The 20,073-nt window shown below is 69.6% G+C and overlaps 2 protein-coding genes across 2 annotated transcripts; one reads left to right on the top strand and one right to left on the bottom strand.

The window, feature by feature from the left end:
* Nucleotides 1–230: 230 nt before the first annotated feature.
* LOC142818231 (intercellular adhesion molecule 1-like) lies at nucleotides 231–13,797 on the bottom strand. Its single transcript, XM_075917784.2, has 7 exons — nucleotides 13,598–13,797; nucleotides 10,110–10,385; nucleotides 9,427–9,744; nucleotides 6,705–6,983; nucleotides 5,791–6,060; nucleotides 3,296–3,538; nucleotides 231–2,728 (listed from the first exon to the last, which is right to left on the bottom strand). Exons 1-7 carry the CDS (start codon nucleotides 13,644–13,646, stop codon nucleotides 2,517–2,519), a joined length of 1,647 nt encoding a protein of 548 aa, XP_075773899.2. The 5' UTR covers nucleotides 13,647–13,797; the 3' UTR covers nucleotides 231–2,516.
* Nucleotides 13,798–16,050: 2,253 nt separating this feature from the next.
* On the top strand, nucleotides 16,051–19,530 carry LOC149520902 (uncharacterized). The gene is made up of 2 exons (XM_089774862.1): nucleotides 16,051–16,075; nucleotides 17,821–19,530. Exons 1-2 carry the CDS (start codon nucleotides 16,051–16,053, stop codon nucleotides 19,044–19,046), a joined length of 1,251 nt encoding a protein of 416 aa, XP_089630988.1. The 3' UTR covers nucleotides 19,047–19,530.
* Nucleotides 19,531–20,073: the final 543 nt, after the last annotated feature.

Genomic DNA, 20,073 nt, shown 5'->3' with positions numbered 1-20,073 from the left:
TACAAGGTGGGTGCAGAACTGGCTGGAGAACCGCTCTGAGAGGAGTTCTGAACAGCTCACAATCCTGCCGCAAGGGCAGAACAAGGGGGCTCCACAGGGGTCTGTTCTGTTCAATGTCTTCATCGATTTCGATATCGGCACAGAGAGGACACTTACGTTTGCAGGTGATCCCAGGCTGGGAGGGGTTCAACTGCCTTGGAGGATCAGGTCGAATTCAAAATGGTCAGAGGTGAACAGGATGAAGTTTAATGAGGACAAATGCGAAGTGCCCCACGTAGGCAGGACCAGTCCGTGTCACACACAGAATAGGAAGCGACGGTCTCGGAAGGAGAACTGCGGAAAGGGATCCAGGGCTCAGAGTGAATCACAAGCTAAACATGAGTCAGCAGCGTGATGCTGTTGCAAAAGGCAGACATGGTTCTGGGCGGCATGAACAGGGGTGCTGTGAGCCAGACACGAGACGTCGCTCTCCCGCTTTACCCTGCGCTGCTTAGGAGACTCAGCTGGAGGAATCTCCATCCCTGGATATTGAAGAGCAGGTTGGACAGACGCTGTCAGCGATGGTCTAGCTCAGTGCTCCCCAGTGTGGTGCCCACGGGCGCCATGGTGCCCGCCGAAACATCTGGGCTGGCCCTGCCCCCAGCACATGCGTGGTGCTGGCCCTGGGCTCAGGGCGCATGGACGGCCCCCACCCCCAGGCGCGTGGTGCATGCGTGACCCCCTCCCCGGACGCCCGGTGCATGAGCGGCCCCGCCCCCGGACACCCAGCAGCCACGAAAGCTTGGGGACCACAGGTCTAGTTGGTGCTGCCGTGGGGGCAGGGACTGGACTCCATGACGCTCAAGGGCCCTGCCAGGTCTACTGCTCTGGGATTCTATGCTAAGAACAAGCGAAGGGCCAGACCCAGGCCCATCGCGCCCGGGTCCTGGCTCCCAGAGACAGGCAAACCCTGAGCAACCCAACCAGCCGCCTTGCCCAGCGTCTGGCAGAGGCGAGGGACGCGCAGAACATGGGGCTGGGTCCCCACCCCCTGGGCCCCATGGAGGGGCCTGTTCTCCACGTGCTGACCTGGCTCTGTCCTGAGCCCTGGGGGAGTTTTGGCCTCGCGCCGTCCAGTGGCCGGGAGTTCCACAGGCCGGCAGCGAGGAGAGAATTTCTCCTTTGGTTTAAATCTGCTGCTGCGGCAGGGTCCCCCCCCCACCCCCGGCTCCCAGCCCCCGGCTCAGCCCGCACGGGGCCAGGCTCGGTTTTGTGCACAGGTACCGCCCGGGGCTTGAGCTTCTGTCCCTTGGTCACAAAGGGCCTAGGGGCCGGCCCCCAGTCAGGGCAAACCGTCCCCTCCGGCTGTCACCTGCGCTCTCAGGCTGCGGGTGACAGGAGCCCAAAGGCCCTGGCTGGAGCCCCTCACCCCCTGGCTGCCTCTGGCCACGCTGCCCGGGCCGGGTGAGGGAGGAAATGGCACTTCCTGATTCGCTTCCCCTCGCCCCGAGGGCCCCAACCTCCAGCCCGTCTGCCCCGGAGCCGCGCTCTCCCCGGCGGCCAAGTCCCCGCCACGCGGCCGGTCGCCCTTCCCCCCTTTCCTGCACCGCTGGCTGAGCGGGGCTGGCCAGGCCTGCACCCGGCCCTCGAGGGGCCGGCGTCCCGGGTCCCCCCAGCAGTCCGGCACTTCCTGCCTCTCCGCCCCTCTGCCGCGGGGCCCCGGAGCAGGATGTTCCGAGCCCCGTGCGCAAGGACGCCGCATTCCCTCTGCCCCGCCACCGGCCTGGCGCGACCCCCTGGTAGCTCTTTGCCGTCTGCTCTGGCTCCTGCCAGCTCCGCGTCCCCTTCACGGAACAGCCCTGGAGCCAGGACCCAGCCCTGGGGCACCACCAATGTTCCCTCAACTCTCGGCCATCCAGGGGATGTTTTCATTTACAAGCAGAATAAATTTTGTCGAGTGCACCAAGCTATGTGCGAACGTGCACCACCCGCGGTAACACAAACCGAGCTGTGGGCGCCCTGAACCAGGGGCTCTGGCGTCCTCAATGGCCAGCGACGTAGCCCGGCCAGGCAGTGGGATGTGGCGCGCAGACCCTGCTCACAGGACAGGGGCCTTGGTAGCCGAGGCTGCCCCGAGCCGCCGGGTGGGGGGCCAGGCTCTGGGGTCCAGCAGAGCCGAGAAAGGGGCCCGGCGAGCCGCTGTCCAGTTTCTCAGTGTCGAGCCGGTTTCACCAGGGGCCCCTTGGCCTGGCGCTGGGCAGGCAGAGCTGGTGTGGGGTTCAGACGCGCTGAGCGGCGCCTATTAACCACTCCCCTCCACTCGCGCGTCCAGTGTTACAGGCACTGCCGCCGGGACGGGGTCGCCCAGACACCTGCTTCTGCAGCGCGACCCTCCGGCCAGGCGTGGGGGAGTCTGGCCCCGGGGGTCTGCCCCTCACGCGCCGCCCACTGCCCTCCGCAGACCGTGCACAGGGGTCACTGGGCGCTCCCGGGGCAGGCAGCAGGCAGGAGCCGGGGGCTGCGGGTCCTGGCCAGGCCTAGACGCTGGACTCCGGGTCGGGCGCGTTCTCTGCGGCCCCGTTCAGCATCACCTCCTCGGCCTGCTGCTGCTGCTGCTGCTGCTGCTGCTTGAGCCGGTATTTGCGGATCTTGTGGGCGCGGTAGTGCAAGCCGTAGGCTGCGGCCAAGGCCAGGGCAATGCCCAAAACCGCGGGCAGCAGGACCAACAGCAGGTAGTTGGGCTTGGGATCTGTTAAGGAAGAAGGGGGCAGACTGAGGAGGGCCACGCGGTGGGGAAGCCTAGTGGCTAGAGCTGTGGACAGTGGCCTAGGGCGCAGGACACCTGGGTTCTATTCCCCTGAGTGCTGGCCTCGGGGAAACCACTCAGCTGCTCTGTGCCTCAGTTTCCCTTTCCCGTCTTTGTCTGGGCGGGGCCCTGATCCCAGCCGGCGTTCTGTCGTGTTGCACCCAATTAAGACGAGGAGGGGTTGGGACGGGGAGGAGCCCGAAAGCCGCCAGGCCTCAGGAAGCTGGACCCAGCCCTGCTCTCTGGGGCAGGAGGGACGCTGGGACCCACAGCTGGCACCGAGCCTGCAGACACCGGCCCCATGGCTGGAACGGCCAGACGGGATCAAGGGCCAGACGGGATCAAGGGCCAGGCCGGGAACGGCAGCCTGGTATCCCGGACGGGGCCCCTAGAGCCTGTGGGGCAAGTGGGCTCCTAAATCCCATGGGCTGTCAGTGGGATTTTACTTTGCTCCACTTTGCTCCTAACCCCTGTGGGGCCTTTGCAGAGTGCCCAGCCAAGGCCACTTACGCTCCACGTGGACGGTCACCTCCCGGCGGGCCCTGCCGAGCGTGTTCTTGGCTTCACAGACGTAGGTCCCGGCGTCCTCGCTCCCGACCCGCCGCGGCGCCGTGGTGCTGACCTGCCGCCCGTCCTTCTTGCACGCCACGTCCGGTGGGGGGTTCCCCAGCGCCGCGCAGGACAAGGTTTGCTCCGTCCCCGCCACCCACGTCCGGTTCCCGGGGCAGCCGGAGTCGTCCAGCCGGGGCCCGTCTGCAAGCGAGGGGGGTGGTTACGGTGCCCAGTGCCGCGGGGCCCCCTCTGCCCGCCCCGGGGCTGCGCCAAGGACAGGCCCTCCCCAGCCACAGCAGCCTCCTTGTGGGGCCCCCCACGGCCGCACTGGGAGCTGGAGCCTGGGCCTCTGTCACGTTACTGGATTTTAGGTTAGCAGCCAGAGCACTGCTGCACCCACGGGGGGTGTTGGCCCCAAACGTGATCCAAAGGGGCCATGCGAGGTGTCAGATAGAAGCTGGTTCGTGTGTGATGTTCCACTCATGGACTTTGTGTGGAGACTGAATGGCTGCGTCTAGACTGGCAAGATTTTGAGGAAAAACTTGCCGCCTGTCTACACTGCCGCTTGAATTTGCGTAAGAGCGCTGGCGATCTCCTGTAAGACTGTCAGTGATCCTGCGCAAATACCATGCTGCTCCCGCTCAGGGATAAGCCCTCGTGGGAAGAGGGCCAGTGTGACAGGGAAGGAGTTTTCTGTGTAAGAAAGCCACAATGTGCAAAATGGAGATCGGGGCTTTCTTACGCAAAATCGCGTCTCGACTGGCCACGGCTGCTTTTGCGCAAAAGCACTTTCTGTGCAAACGCCTCCGTGCCAATCTAGATGCTCTTTGTTAACTGTTCCGTTAAAAGCATTTGCACAAAATCATGCCAGTCGAGACGCAGCCAATGTGTCTCGGTACGTGGTTGAGCAGTGGGCAAAGCTCGGCCTATGGACATGCTAATGAGCAAGTCTCCGTGGAACAAAAGCCCTCAACAGGCTAAGGACACACCTCAAGAATGGGGACTGATACCTAGGGGCTACCAGCAGGGAGCACGGGGATGGGCCACTGGCCAGGTGACCTGCTGCAGCCAAGAAGAGATGGGGAAGAAATTATATAGAGGCCATGTGGCATCCTCCATTTTGTCTTCAGATCTGCTCCTGACCCCAGATGCAGCCTCGCAGGGAACCACGAGCCGGGAAGAACTGTGGACCCATCCGGACATAGAACGTACATCAAAGACTTTTAAACCAGCAGTTATAACACCTCTGCTAGAGCCTGCATCGAGAACTGGGAGATTCGGTGCATGTAACGTACTGTACTTTAATAACCTTACTCTCAGGCTTGTCGTTCTTGTGGTAATAAACCTTTAGTTGTTAGATGCTAAAGGATTGGCCCAGCGTGATTTGTGGGTAAGGGCAAGAGGGTAAATTGACCAGGGATCTGTGGCTGGTTTCTTGGAACCGGACAGAACTTGTTCGGGGTAGGTGAGATTGGGTTCTAAAACCCTCACCTGTGTATGAGGCCCAGGGCCATCTGGGGCACGGATATTGCTGGGTGCTGGAGGGGTTTTGCTTGTGCGGCTTCAGGCTGGCCAGGCAGGCAGCTGAAGTGCTCTGTGCGACTGGTATGTGGCCTGTTTGGGAAGGTCTCCAGTCTGGGGGCTATACAGAGCTCCAAATTTGAGCAATTCGCCCTGAGCAGATGCCCTCAGCTGTGCCCAGACCTGGCCCGGTCCGTCACAGCGTCTGCCAGTCCCCAGCTGGCCTCAGCTTCCCCATCTGTAAAATGGGGCCAAGGAGCCTTCCTCCGGCTGGCTGGTCTCAGGCACTGAGGCCCGGGGTGCAGACCCCTCTGAATGACCCATCCGCGCCGGGTGCCGGGTCGATTTCCCAACCATCCCAGGGACTGTGGTACGGCCTGCGAGGGGAGGGTGGGCCCGCGGGGAAGGAGGGGGAAGAAAGAGAGATCCCCTTGGAGAGCGGGGCTGGTGGGGGAGCGAGGGGAGGGGCGACAGGCAGACACCTCCCAGCAGGTGAAGAGGGACAGGCCCCGACCCCGTGGTGCTCAGGCCAGCCAGGGGGGCCCCGAGAGGGTCTGAGTATCGGTGGCCCGGAGAGTCGGGGGAGGCAGTTTCTTGGGAAGCAAATTCACCCCCCCAGAAGGCGGATGGGGCGGCAGTGGGGCAGCGCCCTGAAGGAGGCGCCACAAGCGACAGGGCCTGGGGCTGCCAGCGACGTCAAGGGGAGCGACTATTGGTAACAGGACAGAGTGTGCGTGCGAGCGTGTGCACGTGTGCGAGTGCACGACTGTGCTCTCAGGTGCACGTGCCACAGTGGTGATCGATATCGATACATTATCAGTGAATGTGGCGTTCTCCCTGTAAGTCCAACGTGCACCGTGACCGGCCCACGGGGCCCTGCCCTGGGCCGGGGTTGGGCCGCACCTCCCCGAGCCGGGCCGCTCTCTACTCACAGACGACGCTGAGCCTGGCCACTGTGCTTTTCACTTTGGTGCTGTCTGGGGCCGGCCTTGCTTCGCACGTGAACTCCCGCCCGTTGTCCTGCTCGCGAGCCGTGAGCCAGACGTGCCCGAGGGGCTCGGTGCCGGAGGCCAGGACTCTCACGGGGTCTCGGAGCGTGAGCAGGGCGCGCGGGGGCTCCATCGCAGAGTGGCAGGTAAGAGTCACGTTGCTGCCCACGAGGGTCTGGGTCTTGTTGATCTCCAGGAGGGGCTGGGGGAGACCTGCATGGACCAGGTCAGAGCTGTGTGTGGCCTGGCTGCCCCCCACGGGCTGCGTTGCTGGGGGCCAGGGCGCGCTGCACCCGCCAGACGGGGCTCCGGACACACCTGGCCGTTACTGCCCACACCCACAGGGCACTAGGCCCACGTCCCAGGGGAGTTAGGCACCGAAATTCCCCAGGGGACCTGAGCCCAAATTCCTCCACTCCTGGCCTGGTACCTAAATCCCCACGGTGGCCCCGCCCGCCCCTCCAGCTGCTGGGCCCAGGCTCTGTCCTCGGGCAGCGCCACCTCCGTGCTCAGGGTGCAAACCTGCCTCTCACCAGCGGGGCCGTGGGCAAAGTGACTCCTGCCCCGTGGGGGGGGGCGATGGCCTCTGGCGCCGACATGGGGGCGGGGCAGGAATCGCTGGCGAGGCTCGGGCTGGGCATGGGGCTCCCCTCCATTCCCCGGAGGGCTGGGGGGGGGGGAATCCGGGGCCGAGTTCCCCTGGGCCTGGCGGGAGTTTCAGCCCGAACGCTCAGAGGGAAAGTCCAGGGCAGGGACCGGCGTGAAGTGAAATCCGCCCCCGCGGGAGCCCGGCCCGGGGAGCCCTGCCCAGGCTCTGCCCCCCCCGCCGGGGACCCCCCCGGAGCCCCGGCACTCACGGTACAGCAGGACGCGCCGCGCTGCGGATCGGGACAGGGGCCCCACGGCCACGGTGCAGTTCAGCTCGTACTCCCCCGGGGCCGGGAACGGGAGCGGGGCCTGGGCGCTGGCCGCGTCCCCCGACGTGTTGAGGGGAAGCTCCAGCCGCTCGCTCCTCAAGGTCAGGCTGAGCCGGGCCTCGGCCGCGGGGAAGATCCCGGCCACCCCACAGCGGGCGCTCGCCTCGGCGCCCTCCTCCACGTGCGGGGGGGCCTCCAGCCAGGGCGCCGCGGGGAGAGCTGCAGCGGGCGAGAAACCCATCGCGGGCGTGAGGGCCCCGGCGGGGAGCCCAGGGCTGCGGCGCCAGCGGGGCCGAGACGCGCTCTGCTCCGGGGCCGGCTACTGACCTGCCCCCCCCGTCGCTCCGCCCGTCCGGTGTCTCTGCCCCCCCCCGTCGCTCCGCCCGTCCGGTGTCTCTGCCCCCCCCCCCGTCGCTCCGCCCGTCTGGTGTCTCTGCCCCCCCCCGTCGCTCCGCCCGTCTGGTGTCTCTGCCCCCCCCCCCGTCGCTCCGCCCGTCTGGTGTCTCTGCCCCCCCCCGTCGCTCCGCCCGTCTGGTGTCTCTGCCCCCCCCCCCGTCGCTCCGCCCGTCTGGTGTCTCTGCCCCCCCCCGTCGCTCCGCCCGTCCGGTGTCTCTGCCCCCCCCGTCGCTCCGCCCGTCCGGTGTCTCTGCCCCCCCCCGTCGCTCCGCCCGTCTGGTGTCTCTGCCCCCCCCCGTCGCTCCGCCCGTCTGGTGTCTCAGCCCCCCCCCGTCGCTCCGCCCGTCTGGTGTCTCTCCCCCCCCCGTCGCTCCGCCCGTCTGGTGTCTCTCCCCCCCCCGTCGCTCCGCCCGTCTGGTGTCTCTGCCCCCCCCCCCCCCGTCGCTCCGCCCGTCTGGTGTCTCTGCCCCCCCCCCCGTCGCTCCGCCCGTCTGGTGTCTCTGCCCCCCCCCCGTCGCTCCGCCCGTCTGGTGTCTCTGCCCCCCCCCGTCGCTCCGCCCGTCCGGTGTCTCTGCCCCCCCCCGTCGCTCCGCCCGTCCGGTGTCTCTGCCCCCCCCCCCCGTCGCTCCGACCGTCTGGTGTCTCTGCCCCCCCCCGTCGCTCCGCCCGTCTGGTGTCTCTGCCCCCCCCGTCGCTCCGCCCGTCTGGTGTCTCTGCCCCCCCCCGTCGCTCCGCCCGTCTGGTGTCTCTCCCCCCCCCGTCGCTCCGCCCGTCTGGTGTCTCTGCCCCCCCCGTCGCTCCGCCCGTCTGGTGTCTCTGCCCCTCCCCGGATCTGTCCCCAAACCACACCTCCCCTCCCCCACCCCCAGCTCTGGCCCCAAACCGCACCCCTCCCCCACAGTCCGTCCATGCCCCCAGTTACTGCCCAGCCCCTCGGCACCCGGCTGCTGGCACGGTGCCCGGCTCCGCTCCAGCAAGGTCCCGCCCCACGGGGAAGAGGTGTGGGGAGGGGAAGTGAAAAGGAGAAGAAACCCCCCCCATGGGGAAGCAGGAGCCCGCCCAGCTCCCCCGCCCCACACACACTTGTGGGGAAATCCGTTGTGAGGTAGTGGGGGGCGCTGGGCTGTGGGTGACCCCTACTGGCCTCTGTCTGTGAGCACGGCCTGGCGGGGCGGGGATGGGGGGTCGCCCTGAGGGCCCTGTTGTGTAGGCCATGGCCCAAAGAGGGGAGGGGCTGCAGCAAAGGGGGGGCTGGGGAAGAGTCAGTCTTGGAGAGACGGGACTAAGGTGAGCACCGGGCTTGGGGGCCGTGGACCCCCCCTCCGAGGGGCCTGGGCTGCCTGGCCCTGACTCATGTGGCCACACACGTCCATGCTGGGCTGTGCCCTGAGGAGCAGCAGCCCCCCGTTCTCCTGGCCGGCGCAGTCTGTTCCTGCTGCTCCGGGGGCGCAGGCCTGGGGGTACCCAACACGCCGCCACTCTGAGCTGCAGGGGTTAGACCCGGAGGGGCTGGGGGTGGGGTGTCCCACCCTGGGCTCAGACCCTGCACTCAGCCTGGCCCCCCACCCCGGGGGTTGGCAGTGTGAACACGTCCCCCTCTGGGCAGGGCCTGGGCAACGGTCCTGCCAATGATTTCCATCCGTGTGCAGCATAAATTTGTTCTGTGCGCCAAAGCCGGTGCAGATGTGCACCACCAGGAGGAACACAGGCTGCCGGTGGTGGGCGCTGTGCCAATAGCTGGGCAGCATTGGACTCTCCTGGGTGGCCACCCAAGCGCCCCGCGTACGCCAAGGCCAGGGTGGGAGCCGGGTGCTGCCCCTGTAAGGAGCCGTGAAGCCTCTGCCGTGGGAGAGGCCAGCCCCAGGACAGGGGGTGGGGTGGGCCTGGGGGGTCTGGGCAGAACCTGGAAGCAGGGGGGCTCCCTGGGTCCCCCGGTGGTTCCTGTGCAAAGAGCAGGACGCCCCCGTCCGCCTTAGGGGGCCCCCAGAGGGCGAGCCTGGGAATCTCGGCCCGCGGGGAGCCAGGTCTCTGCCCTGAGCAGGGACCAGCCACGGGCTCAGGGCAGCAGCCTGCCTGGGGGGCTGGACACCGCTGTGGGGGTGCAGGGCCCTGGACAGTCTGAGCCTGGCGCTTTGGGGCAGGCAATGGCCGGGGGTCTCCTGAGCCGGCAGCTCCCAGGGAACGGGATGTGGTGCCCAGGCCGAGCAGGGTGCAGGGCCCAAAATGAGCAGGGGAGGAGGGCGCGGGGCCCGGGCGGGGGACCCACCGTACACCCGCAGCTCCGCCGCCGAGGAGTTGCTCTGCAGCCGGGGCCCGCGCGGCGCCAGGTCCAGGCTCGCCTGGCAGGTGACCTGCTGCCCGTGGTCCCAGCGCCCAGGGCTGATCTCGTGGGTCACGGTGACGCTGTCGGGCTCGTTCCCGGGGCGGGTCCGGAAGGTCTCCGTGTGCAGGGCCCGGCCCCCCCGGAGCAGGGTCACGCTGAGGTGTCGGACGGGAGCCACGTTCAGAACCCGGCACGTCAGGTTATAGGCCCGGCCCAGCTCCATCGCGGGCAGCGGCTCCAGCACCACCCGCTCCGGCGCCCCTGGAGCCAGGGAAGCAAGGACCCGAAGGCTGGTTAGTGGGGGGCTGCCGGAAGGGGCAGGCTGCGCCCCAGGCAGCTCCCCACAAGCAGGAGCGCTAAGGGGGCTGGGACGTGGGCGGCTCCCTCCGGGAGCTGGACTGAGACCCAGCAAGTCCCGCCCGACGGCGGCCAGAGGACTCAGCCCCGTTCCCTGCTCCTAGACCAGCCAGGCCCCTGCCCCCTCCCCTCCCAGCCAGCCTGGGCCCACGCCGGGGCCCCATCTCAGCTGTGCAGCGAGGTGTCCGTGTCCCGAACCCTGCGCTGCCCAGAAACCCTCCGGGGCCCCGAGCCGCCCGGCCCTGCAGCTGGGAGCCCGCGGCACGTACGGTAAACGGAGAGGTTTGTAGATGTGATGGTCACGTTTTCACCAGGGCAGGTGATGTGGCACTGAAGGGTCGGGTTCCACTGCGTGATGTTGGTGAGGTGAAAGGCCGCCCAGCCGGGCCCACGTTCTTCGATGCTTTTTGTGAGCGAGGTCTCCAGGCCCCCCGGGGCAGAAGAGTCGTTACACGTGTGGCTGCAGTTAATCCAGAGGGACCCTCCGTGCTCCACCACGGGGGCTTCCGGCGACACGTGCACCTGGGACGAGCCCTGCGCGGCCCCTGAAACGGCCAAGCCGCCCGTCACTCGGCGCCTCCAGGGCCTGCAGCAAGGGGGGATCCCAGGCCCTGGAGCCCCCTTCCCTGACGGGTCTGACCCTGGCCCAGGGCAGGGGCTTGGCGGGACTCGGCAGGGCTGCCGGCGCTGCGGCCTGGGGGGCCGGGCCTCGCCGTTCCGTGCCCAGCGCCAGGCAAGCGAAGGTCGCAGCGGCCCCTCTGCTCTGCCGAGTCCGGGGGAGACGGGGACCCTGCGGCCCCTTCCTGGCGAAGCGCCCGGCCCCCGGGGGGCTAGCGAGGCCATGGCCCTTCCCCTGAGCTGGGCGGGCGACAGTCCTGCCGGGCAGCCAGGGAAGTCCCCCCTCCCCCGCCAGCCAGGTACCCCCTTCCCCTGGCGCTCAGGGGCCTGCGCGTCTGCCCAGCCCCTTGAGCCCAGCCGATCCGTGCAAGGGGGGGCTTGCCACAGGCCCTGCCCCCGCTGGCCCTTCCCTGGGCTCAGGCGCTTGCGGGGCAGCCAGGCCAGCCGCCCGGGCTGGAACCGGAGCGTGACGGAGCTGGACTCTGCCCCTGCCTGCCCGCCCGCCCGGCTCAGCGCTCGCCGAACACCGCCCAACCCCCCCCCCCCATATCTCCCCGGGCCCCCCGGCTCAGCGCTCACCGAACACTGCCCAGCCCCCCCGTACCTCCCCGGCCCCCCCCGCCCGCCTGGCTCAGCGCTCGCCGAACACCCCCCAACCCCCCCCCGTATCTCCCCGGGCCCCCCGGCTCAGCGCTCACCGAACACCGCCCAGCCCCGTAGCTCCCCTGCCCCCGGCTCAGCGCTCGCCGAACACCGCCCAGCCCCCCGTATCTCCCCTGCCCCCGGCTCAGCGCTCGCCGAACACTGCCCAGCCCCCCCGTACCTCCCCGGCCCCCCCCGCCCGCCTGGCTCAGCGCTCGCCAACACCGCCCAGCCCCCCCGTATCTCCCCGGCCCCCCCGCCCGCCTGGCTCAGCGCTCGCCGAACACCCCCCAACCCCCCCCCGTATCTCCCCGGGCCCCCCGGCTCAGCGCTCACCGAACACCGCCCAGCCCCCCGTATCTCCCCTGCCCCCGGCTCAGCGCTCGCCGAACACCGCCCAGCCCCCCGTATCTCCCCTGCCCCCGGCTCAGCGCTCGCCGAACACCGCCCAGCCCCCCGTATCTCCCCGGGCCCCCCGGCTCAGCGCTCGCCAAACACCGCCCAGCCCCCCGTATCTCCCCCTGCCCCCCGGCTCAGCGCTCGCCGAACACCCCCCAACCCCCCCCCCGCCTCTCCCCGGGCCCCCCGGCTCAGCGCTCACCGAACACTGCCCAGCCCCCCCGTACCTCCCCGGCCCCCGGCTCAGCGCTCGCCGAACACCGCCCAGCCCCCCGTAGCCCCCCTCAGCGCTCAGCCCAGCCCCCCCTGCCCCCTGCCCCCGGCTCAGCGCTCGCCGAACACCGCCCAGCCCCCCGTATCTCCCCGGGCCCCCCGGCTCAGCGCTCGCCGACACAGCCCCCCACCCGCCCCCCAGCCCCCCGCTATCTCCCCCTGCCCCCGGCTCAGCGCTCGCCGAACACCCCCCAACCCCCCCCCCCGTATCTCCCCGGGCCCCCCGGCTCAGCGCTCACCGAACACTGCCCAGCCCCCCCGTACCTCCCCGGCCCCCGCCCGCCCGCCCCCCGGCTCAGCGCTCACCGAACACTGCCCAGCCCCCCCGTACCTCCCCGGCCCCCCCCCCGCCCGCCCCCCGGCTCAGCGCTCGCCGAACACTGCCCAGCCCCCCGTATCTCCCCGGCCCCGCCTGCCCCCCGGCTCAGCGCTCGCCGAACACCGCCCCCCCCCCCCGCCCGCCCGCCAAACATGCAGGGTCCCGGCCTCGCCCGGCTTCAGGGCGCGATGCCGATTTACACCCGTCGGGACCTGGCCCTGAGACATTGGCAACGAGCCAGGGCGGGGCCCAGAGCGACCCTGGGGTAACCCCCAGGCAGGGGGCAGCCGGCCCCCCTCTCCCCAGCATCCCGTGGGAGGGGCGCGGGGCCGGGTAGCCTCACTCCCAGGCCTCATCATCCCCCCCACCTGCACACGGTCGCTCCAAGCCTCTGGCCTCCCCCCCACCCACCGGGGCGCTGCTCCCCCAGGGGCGGCCTCGTGCGACACGCCCAGGTGCAGGGGGCGGGGCTCCCCACGCTCGGGGCGGGGCCAGGAGGCCCCTTCAGGCGCCTCGCCCACGGGGGCACATTCCAGCCCAGCTGGCTGGTCTCCAGCCCGGCCCGGGACGCACGAGGGCCGGTGGGTCTGGAAACTCGCGCAGCCCCGGGGAGCGCGCCGTGCGGGGACATGGACTCGCTGCGGCACGTGCTCAGAACATGGGCACTTCTCTGTGTGCCCCGAACTTTGGGAGACACGAGTGCCTGCTCCCTTGTACACACTCACACGCGCACACACACTCACGAGTGCCTGCTCCCTTGTACACACTCACACGCACTCACGAGTACCTGCTCCCTTGTACACACTCACACGCGCACACGCACTCACGAGTGCCTGCTCCCTTGTACACACGCACTCACGAGTGTCTCACACAGATTCTCTCTCCTGCTTCACAGCCCACCCCGCCAAAGCGTCTCTTCAACACCGATCCCGGGACCCCCGCCCGGCTTGGCTGCTGGCCAAGCCGGGGGGGGGGGGGGGGGGCTGCTGGCCAGGTCGAGAGCTGGGGGAGGCCGGGGAAGGGGCAGCTAGCCCAGCTGGGGAAGCGGGGGGGGGGGCTAAGGGAGGCGGGGGGAGGGGCTGCTAGCCCAGCTGGGGAAGCGGGGGGGGGGGGGCTAAGGGAGGCGGGGGGAGGGGCTGCTGGAGCTGGGAGAGCGGGGGGGGGGGGGGTAGCTAAGGGATGCGGGGGGAGGGGCTGCTGGCCCAGCTGGGGCAGCGGGGGGGGGCTAAGGGAGGCGGGGGGGGCTGCTGGCCCAGCTGGGGCAGCGGGGGGGGGGGCTAAGGGAGGCGGGGGGGGCTGCTGGCCCAGCTGGGGGGGGGTTAAGGGAGGGGCAGCTGGCCAGGTCGAGGGCTGGGGAAGCGGGGGGGGGGGGCTAAGGAAGGCGGGGGGAGGGGCTGCTGGCCCAGCTGGGGGAGCGGGGGGGGGCTAAGGGACGCGGGGGGAGGGGCTGCTGGCCCAGCTGGGGCAGCGGGGGGGGGGCTAAGGGAGGCGGGGGCTGCCGCTTACCTGCCAGCGCGAGCCAGGCGGCGAGCAGCAGCAGGCGGGGCTGCGCCATGGGGCCGGGGTCCCGGAGTCCCGGGGCCGGGGCCGGGCGCGCTCTGAGCCGCCCGGGCGCTGTCCGCGCTTTATAGGGGGCGGGGGCCGGGCCGAGCGTTCCCGGAAGGCGGCCGGGCCGGCGCGGGGGGTTTCCAGCTCGGCCGGGACTCGCGCTTCTCTGACGCTCCCAGGCGGAGTTTCCCGGTGGGGGAGCGGCTCGGGGGCGCGTTCCGCGGGAGCAGCGGGGTCCGGGGTCCGCCCCGCCCGCCGGGCGCTGTTCCCTGGAGCCGGGACAGCGCAGCGCTCCTCAGCGGCTTAGCCAAGCGCCCGCGGCTGGGCTGTGTTGTGGTGCACATCGCGCCCGCCTCGGCGCACGCCACAACATTCATTCCACACGTGGGCACAAGGAAGGAGGGGACATTGTGACTGCTCATAGAGCCGTGTGCCCCCATCCCAGAGAATGGGCCAGACGGAGACACAGAGGGGTGGATACATAGAGGGGGTGTGCGGGGACAGACAGAGAGAAGGGGATGGATAGATAGAGAGGAGTGGGAGGGTATGTCTACACTACAAAGTTAATTCGAACTAATGGACGTTAGTTCGAATTAACTTTGCTAGGCGCTACTCTAGCGCTCCACTAATTCGAACTTAATTGGAACTAGCGGAGCGCTTAGTTCGAACTAGGAAAACCTCATTGTACAAGGACTAAGCCTAGTTCGAACTTACTAGTTCGAATTAAAGGGTGTGTAGCCACTTAATTCAAACTAGTGGGAGGCTAGCCCCCCCCCCCCATCTTTCCCTGGTGGCCACTCTGGGCACCACCAGGGAAACTCTATTGCCCCCCTCCCGGCCCCGGACCCCTTAAAGGGGCATGGGCTGGCTACGGTGCCCGTGCCAGGTGCAAGCCTGCCAGCACCCAGCCAGCAGACCCTGCACCTGGCACCCGATGCCCCCCGCCCTCCCCCTCTTCCCGGGACCAGGCTGGCGGCTCCCGGGAGCTTGCCCGGGACCTCAAGAGGCGGGCACCTTCCTGGGCTGGTGCAGACATCGTGGACCTCTTCCACGATCTCCGCACTAGGCACAGGAAAGTGGCCGTTTAGGGCAGGAGAGCTGCCAGCCTGGCCACCTAGGAGCAGGTTTGCATGAAAATCAAGGGGGTCCACTGAGACCCCCGACCCTGAGCCCTGAGCTTACAATGGCCGTCCTGGGTCAGACCAAAGGTCCATCTAGCCCAGTAGCCTGTCTGCCGACAGCGGCCAACCCTAGGGACCCTGGAGGGGATGGACCGAAGACAGTGACCAAGCCATTTGTCTCGTGCCATCCCTCTCCAGCCTTCCACAAACTTTGGGCAGGGACACCACTCCTACCCCCTGGCTAATACCACTCCATGGACCCAACCTCCATGACTTGATCTCACTTCCCTTTAAACTCTGTTCTAGTTGTAGCCTTCACAGCCTCCTGCAGCAAGGAGTTCCACAGGTTGACTCTTTGCTTTGTGAAGAACAACTTTCTGTTACTAGTTTGAAGCCTGCTACCCATTCCTTTCCTTTGGTGTCCTCTAGTCCTTCTTTATGGGAACTAATGAAGAACTTTTCTGTATGCACCTTCTCCACCCCACTCATGCTTTTATAGACCTCTATCATATCCCCCGTCCATCTCCTCTTTTCTAAGCTGAGAAGTCCCAGTCTCTTTAGCCTCTCTTCATATGGGACCTGTTCCAAACCCCTCATCATTTTAGTTGCCCTCCCCTCTCCCACCTTCTCTCTTCCCCTCTCCCACCTCCTTTTCCCAGTCTCCCCCAGTTTTGTTCAATAAAGACACGTTATCTTTATTTTGTACATCAAGAAGAGGGGCTAGGGAAGGGTAAGTGGAAGGAGGTGAGGGAGGAATGGGGTACGAGCCCCCGATGGGGAGGCCTGGGCTGGCTCTGCAGGCTTTTGGGGTGGAATCTCTCCTGCAGCCCCCAATTGCCCCCTCTCCCCAGATGGCAGCCTGCGGCAAGTGCCGCCGGTCTGATGGCCAAGTGCTGTGATGTGCCCAGTGTGGGCACTCCGAGCACTCCAAGCCAGGACTGGTTTTCAAGCGGGGCACCCCTGAGAACTGTCTGTCCGGGGTGGGGGTCGGGACCCTTTAAGCGCAGCCCTCGGCTAGCCTGAGACAGCATCTCCATGCTCTAAGTCCTCCTCTGATGCCCTGCCGGCACTGCTTCCGGCCATCCTTAAGCCTGGTTCAGGGTCCACTTAATGTGGACATGCTAGTTCAAATTAGCAAAACGCTAATTCGAACTAGATTTTTAGTCTCGATGCGTTAGTTCGAATTAGCGCTGTAGTGTAGACATACCCAGACAGACAGACAGAAGGGAATGGATAGATAGAGAGGAGTGCGGGGACAGACAAACAGACAGGTGAAACAGTTGCATTGGGATGGATGGGTCGGAAGGGCGCAGGGGTAGGTAAAAGGGGCACGGTGGGATGGGTAGGAGGGGTGCAGGGGCGGGTAGGAGGGCGTGGGGGGGCAGGTGGAGGTGCAGAGGGGCGGGTAGGAGGGCATGGGGGTCAGGTGGGGGTGCAGAGGGGCAGGTAGGAGTGCGTGGGGGTGCAGAGGGGGGGGTAGGAGGGCGTGGGGGCAGGAGGGGGTGGGGGCAGGTAGGAGGGCGTGGGGGTAGGTGGGGCGTGGGGGTAGGAATGCGTGGGGGGCAGGCGGGGGTGCAGAGGGGCAGGTAGGAGGGCGTGGGGGGGGGCGGGGGTGCAGAGGGGCAGGTAGGAGGGCGTGGGGGGGAAGGTGGGGGGTGCAGAGAGGCAGGTAGGAGGGCGTGGGGGTAGGAGGGCGTGGGGGGGCAGGTGGGGGGTGCAGAGGGGCAGGCAGGAGGGCAGGCGGGGGGGGGGAGGGCGGGGGTGCAGAGGGGCAGGTAGGAGGGCATGGGGGGGCAGGCGGGGGGGCAGAGGGGCAGGAGGAGGGCGGGGGGGCAGGCGGGGGGGCAGAGGGCAGGCAGGAGGGCCTGGGGGGGCAGGCGGGGGGCAGGGGGGCGGGTAGGAGGCGGGGGCAGGCGGGGGTGCAGAGGGGCAGGTAGGAGGGCGGGGGGCAGGTGGGGGTGCAGGGGGGCGGGGGAGGGCGGGGGGGGCAGGCGGGGGTGCAGAGGGGCAGGTAGGAGGGCGTGGGGGGGCAGGTGGGGGTGCAGGGGGGCGGGTAGGAGGGCGGGGGGGGGGCAGGCGGGGGTGCAGAGGGGCAGGTAGGAGGGCGTGGGGGGGCAGGTGGGGGTGCAGGGGGCGGGTAGGAGGGCGGGGGGGGCAGGCGAGGGTGCAGGGGGGCGGGTAGGAGGGCGGTGGGCCTGCGGGGGTGCAGGGGGGCAGGTAGGAGGGCGGGGGGGCAGGCGGGGGTGCAGGGGGGCGGGTAGGAGGGCGGGGGGGGCAGGCGGGGGTGCAGAGGGGCAGGTAGGAGGGCGTGGGGGGGCAGGCGGGGGTGCAGGGGGGCGGGTAGGAGGGCGGGGGGGGCAGGCGGGGGTGCAGAGGGGCAGGTAGGAGGGCGTGGGGGGGCAGGTGGGGGTGCAGGGGGGCGGGTAGGAGGGCGGGGGGGGGGCAGGCGGGGGTGCAGAGGGGCAGGTAGGAGGGCGTGGGGGGGCAGGTGGGGGTGCAGGGGGCGGGTAGGAGGGCGGGGGGGGCAGGCGAGGGTGCAGGGGGGCGGGTAGGAGGGCGGTGGGCCTGCGGGGGTGCAGGGGGGCAGGTAGGAGGGCGGGGGGGCAGGCGGGGGTGCAGGGGGGCGGGTAGGAGGGCGGGGGGGCAGGCGGGGGTGCAGGGGGGCGGGTAGGAGGGCGGGGGGGGCAGGCGGGGGTGCAGGGGGGCGGGTAGGAGGCGGGGGGGCAGGCGGGGGTGCAGGGGGGCGGGTAGGAGGGCGGGGGGGCAGGCGGGGGGGCAGGGGGGCCCTGGCACGGAGGCACGGGAAGGCTCGTCTGGCAGCTGGCTCAGGCGGCCGCGAGCGCGGGGTGTCGAGCCCTTTGGGAGCCGCCAGCGCAAACCGGACCCGCTCGTGCCCGTGGAGCGACTCCGGCTTCGCCGGTGCCGGCGCGGGAGGAAGCTCCGGGGCCGCTCGGACCAGGCAGCCCCAGGCCCCCCCCGAAATCCCTTCGCTGCCCCTCGGCCCGCGGCTTTTCCCTTCCCCGGCCGCGGGGCGTCCCCTGCTCTGCCTCGGCCGCTGAGTCCTTTCCGGAGCCTCTTCCTGCTCCACCCTCTGCCGCCCCCCCCGAGCCCCCGATCCCCCCCACTGGGCCCGCAGCCCCTTCCACCCGGCTCCCTGCCAGCCCCGCCCCGGGGCGGCCCGTCCGGAGAGCAGAGCTGGGTGGTGGCCCGGGGGGCCGGACGGTGCAATATCACCGAGGGCTGGGGGGGGGGGCGATTGCCCGGCTTGCCCAGGGCGCCAGTTCCTGGCAGCTAGTCTAGGGCCGCCCCCGGCCCCAGGGTCCGCCTCCCTCCCTGCTTCCCACCAAGCCCCGGCTCCCCGCTGCTGCCTGGGCCAGGACCCGGACCGGGACCCGAACCCAGACCAGGACCCGGACCCGGACCAGGACCCGAACCCAGACCCGGACCCGGACCCGGACCAGGACCCGAACCCAGACCCGGACCCGGACCCAGACCCGAACCCGCCCCCGGCCCCAGGGTCCGCCTCCCTCCCTGCTTCCCACCAAGCCCAGGCTCCCCGCTACTGCCTGGGACAGGACCCGGACCAGGACCCGAACCCGGACCAGGACCAGGACCAGGACCCAGACCCGAACCCAGACCCGGACCAGGACCCGAACCCAGACCCGGACCAGGACCCGGACCCGGACCCGAACCCGGACCCGGACCCGGACCCAGACCTAGACCCGAACCCGGCCCCGGCCCCAGGGTCTGCCTCCCTCCCTGCTTCCCACCAAGCCCCGGCTCCCCGCTGCTGCCTGGGCCAGGACCCGGACCAGGACCCGAACCCAGACCCGGACCAGGACCAGGACCCGGACCCAGACCCAGACCCGGACCCGAACCCGGACCCGGACCCAGACCCGAACCCGGACCCAGACCCAGACCCAGACCCAGACCCGAACCCGGCCCCGGCCCCAGGGTCCGCCTCCCTTCCTGCTTCCCACCAAGCCCAGGCTCCCCGCTGCTGCCTGGACCCGGACCTGAACCCAGACCCGGACCCACCCGAACCCAGAGCCAGACCCGGACCCACCCGGACCCGGACCCGGACCCGAACCCGAACCCGGACCCGGACTGCCAGTTCAGCTCTCTCGCTGGGGGAGGGGAGCAGGAAGCGGGGGGCGGGTGTGACCAGGCCCCGGCTCCGTCCCCACGGCAGCGCTGGCAGAGGGACAGGCCCCGGCCGGTGGGGAGACGCGCCCCCAGGGCCCAGCTCTCCCAGGGCTACGCCCCCCTGCAGGGCCTCGTGGTAACGTCCCTCGGCGGCCAGGCGGGGAAGCGAGTGGGGTCTGCCCTGTCCCCTCGCCCGCCTCCCGTGGGCCCCGCCCTGCCTGCGTAGTGCAGGAGCCGCGCCCATCGCTGGGGCAGCCGGTGTGGGCGGCCCAGCTGCCACTGCCTGAGCGGGGGTCAGGGGGTGCTAGTCCACCACCCTGCACTCTCCCAACAGGCAGGCAGTGTGGGCCCAGTGGGCTGCTGTCCCCTCCCCGCCTCGCCCCCCATCCCTTCCCCCGCCCGCCCCATTGCCCTCCCTCGCCGGGCCCGGCCCCTGCACCCATGGACACCCCCTGCTGCGTCCTGCGCCCGGATTCCCTTCCTAGTCCCCGTCTCAGGCTGGAGACGAGATGGGATGCAGTCGCCCACCCCAGGCGCTCCCTGGCCCCCCGCCCCCCACCCGGCCCCCCGCCCCAGGTGCTCCCCGGCCCCCTGTCCCAGGTGCTCCCTGGCCCCCCACCCCAGGTACTCCCCAGCCCCCCACCCCAGGTGCTCCCCGGCCCCCTGTCCCAGGTGCTCCCTGGCCCCCCACCCCAGGTACTCCCTGGCCTCCCACCCCAGGTGCTCCCCGGCCCCCCGCCCCAGGTGCTCCCTGGCCCCCCACCCCAGGTACTCCCTGGCCTCCCACCCCAGGTGCTCCCCGGCCCCCTGTCCCAGGTGCTCCCTGGCCCCCCACCCCAGGTACTCCCTGGCCTCCCACCCCAGGTGCTCCCCCCCCCCGCCCCAGGTGCTCCCCGGCTGTCCATGCCAATCACTGAGAATTTCCAGGCAATGGTAGGGCCTCGTGGACACCTGAGCAGCCCCCTCAGCAGTACGGGGTCTATGACACACAAGGGAAGGGCTCTGAGTCTCTCCACAGAGGGCAGTGGGGAGACCTGCTGCTGGCCGCTCTGTGAGATCCACCCCCAGCAGCGCTCAGAGAAAACCCTCCCCAAGTGCTGGGAGCCGCACGCGGCCACCTCCCCGGAGGTGTTTTCCCTTCAAAACTTGGCTAAGACTCGGCAAGCA

The sequence above is a fragment of the Pelodiscus sinensis genome, chromosome 31 (assembly GCF_052426305.1).
Source record: "Pelodiscus sinensis isolate ZL-2025 chromosome 31, ASM5242630v1, whole genome shotgun sequence".
Taxonomy (NCBI): domain Eukaryota; kingdom Metazoa; phylum Chordata; order Testudines; family Trionychidae; genus Pelodiscus; species Pelodiscus sinensis.
Note: the sequence above shows the minus strand (reverse complement) of the source record. Positions and strands in the feature narration are given on the sequence as shown.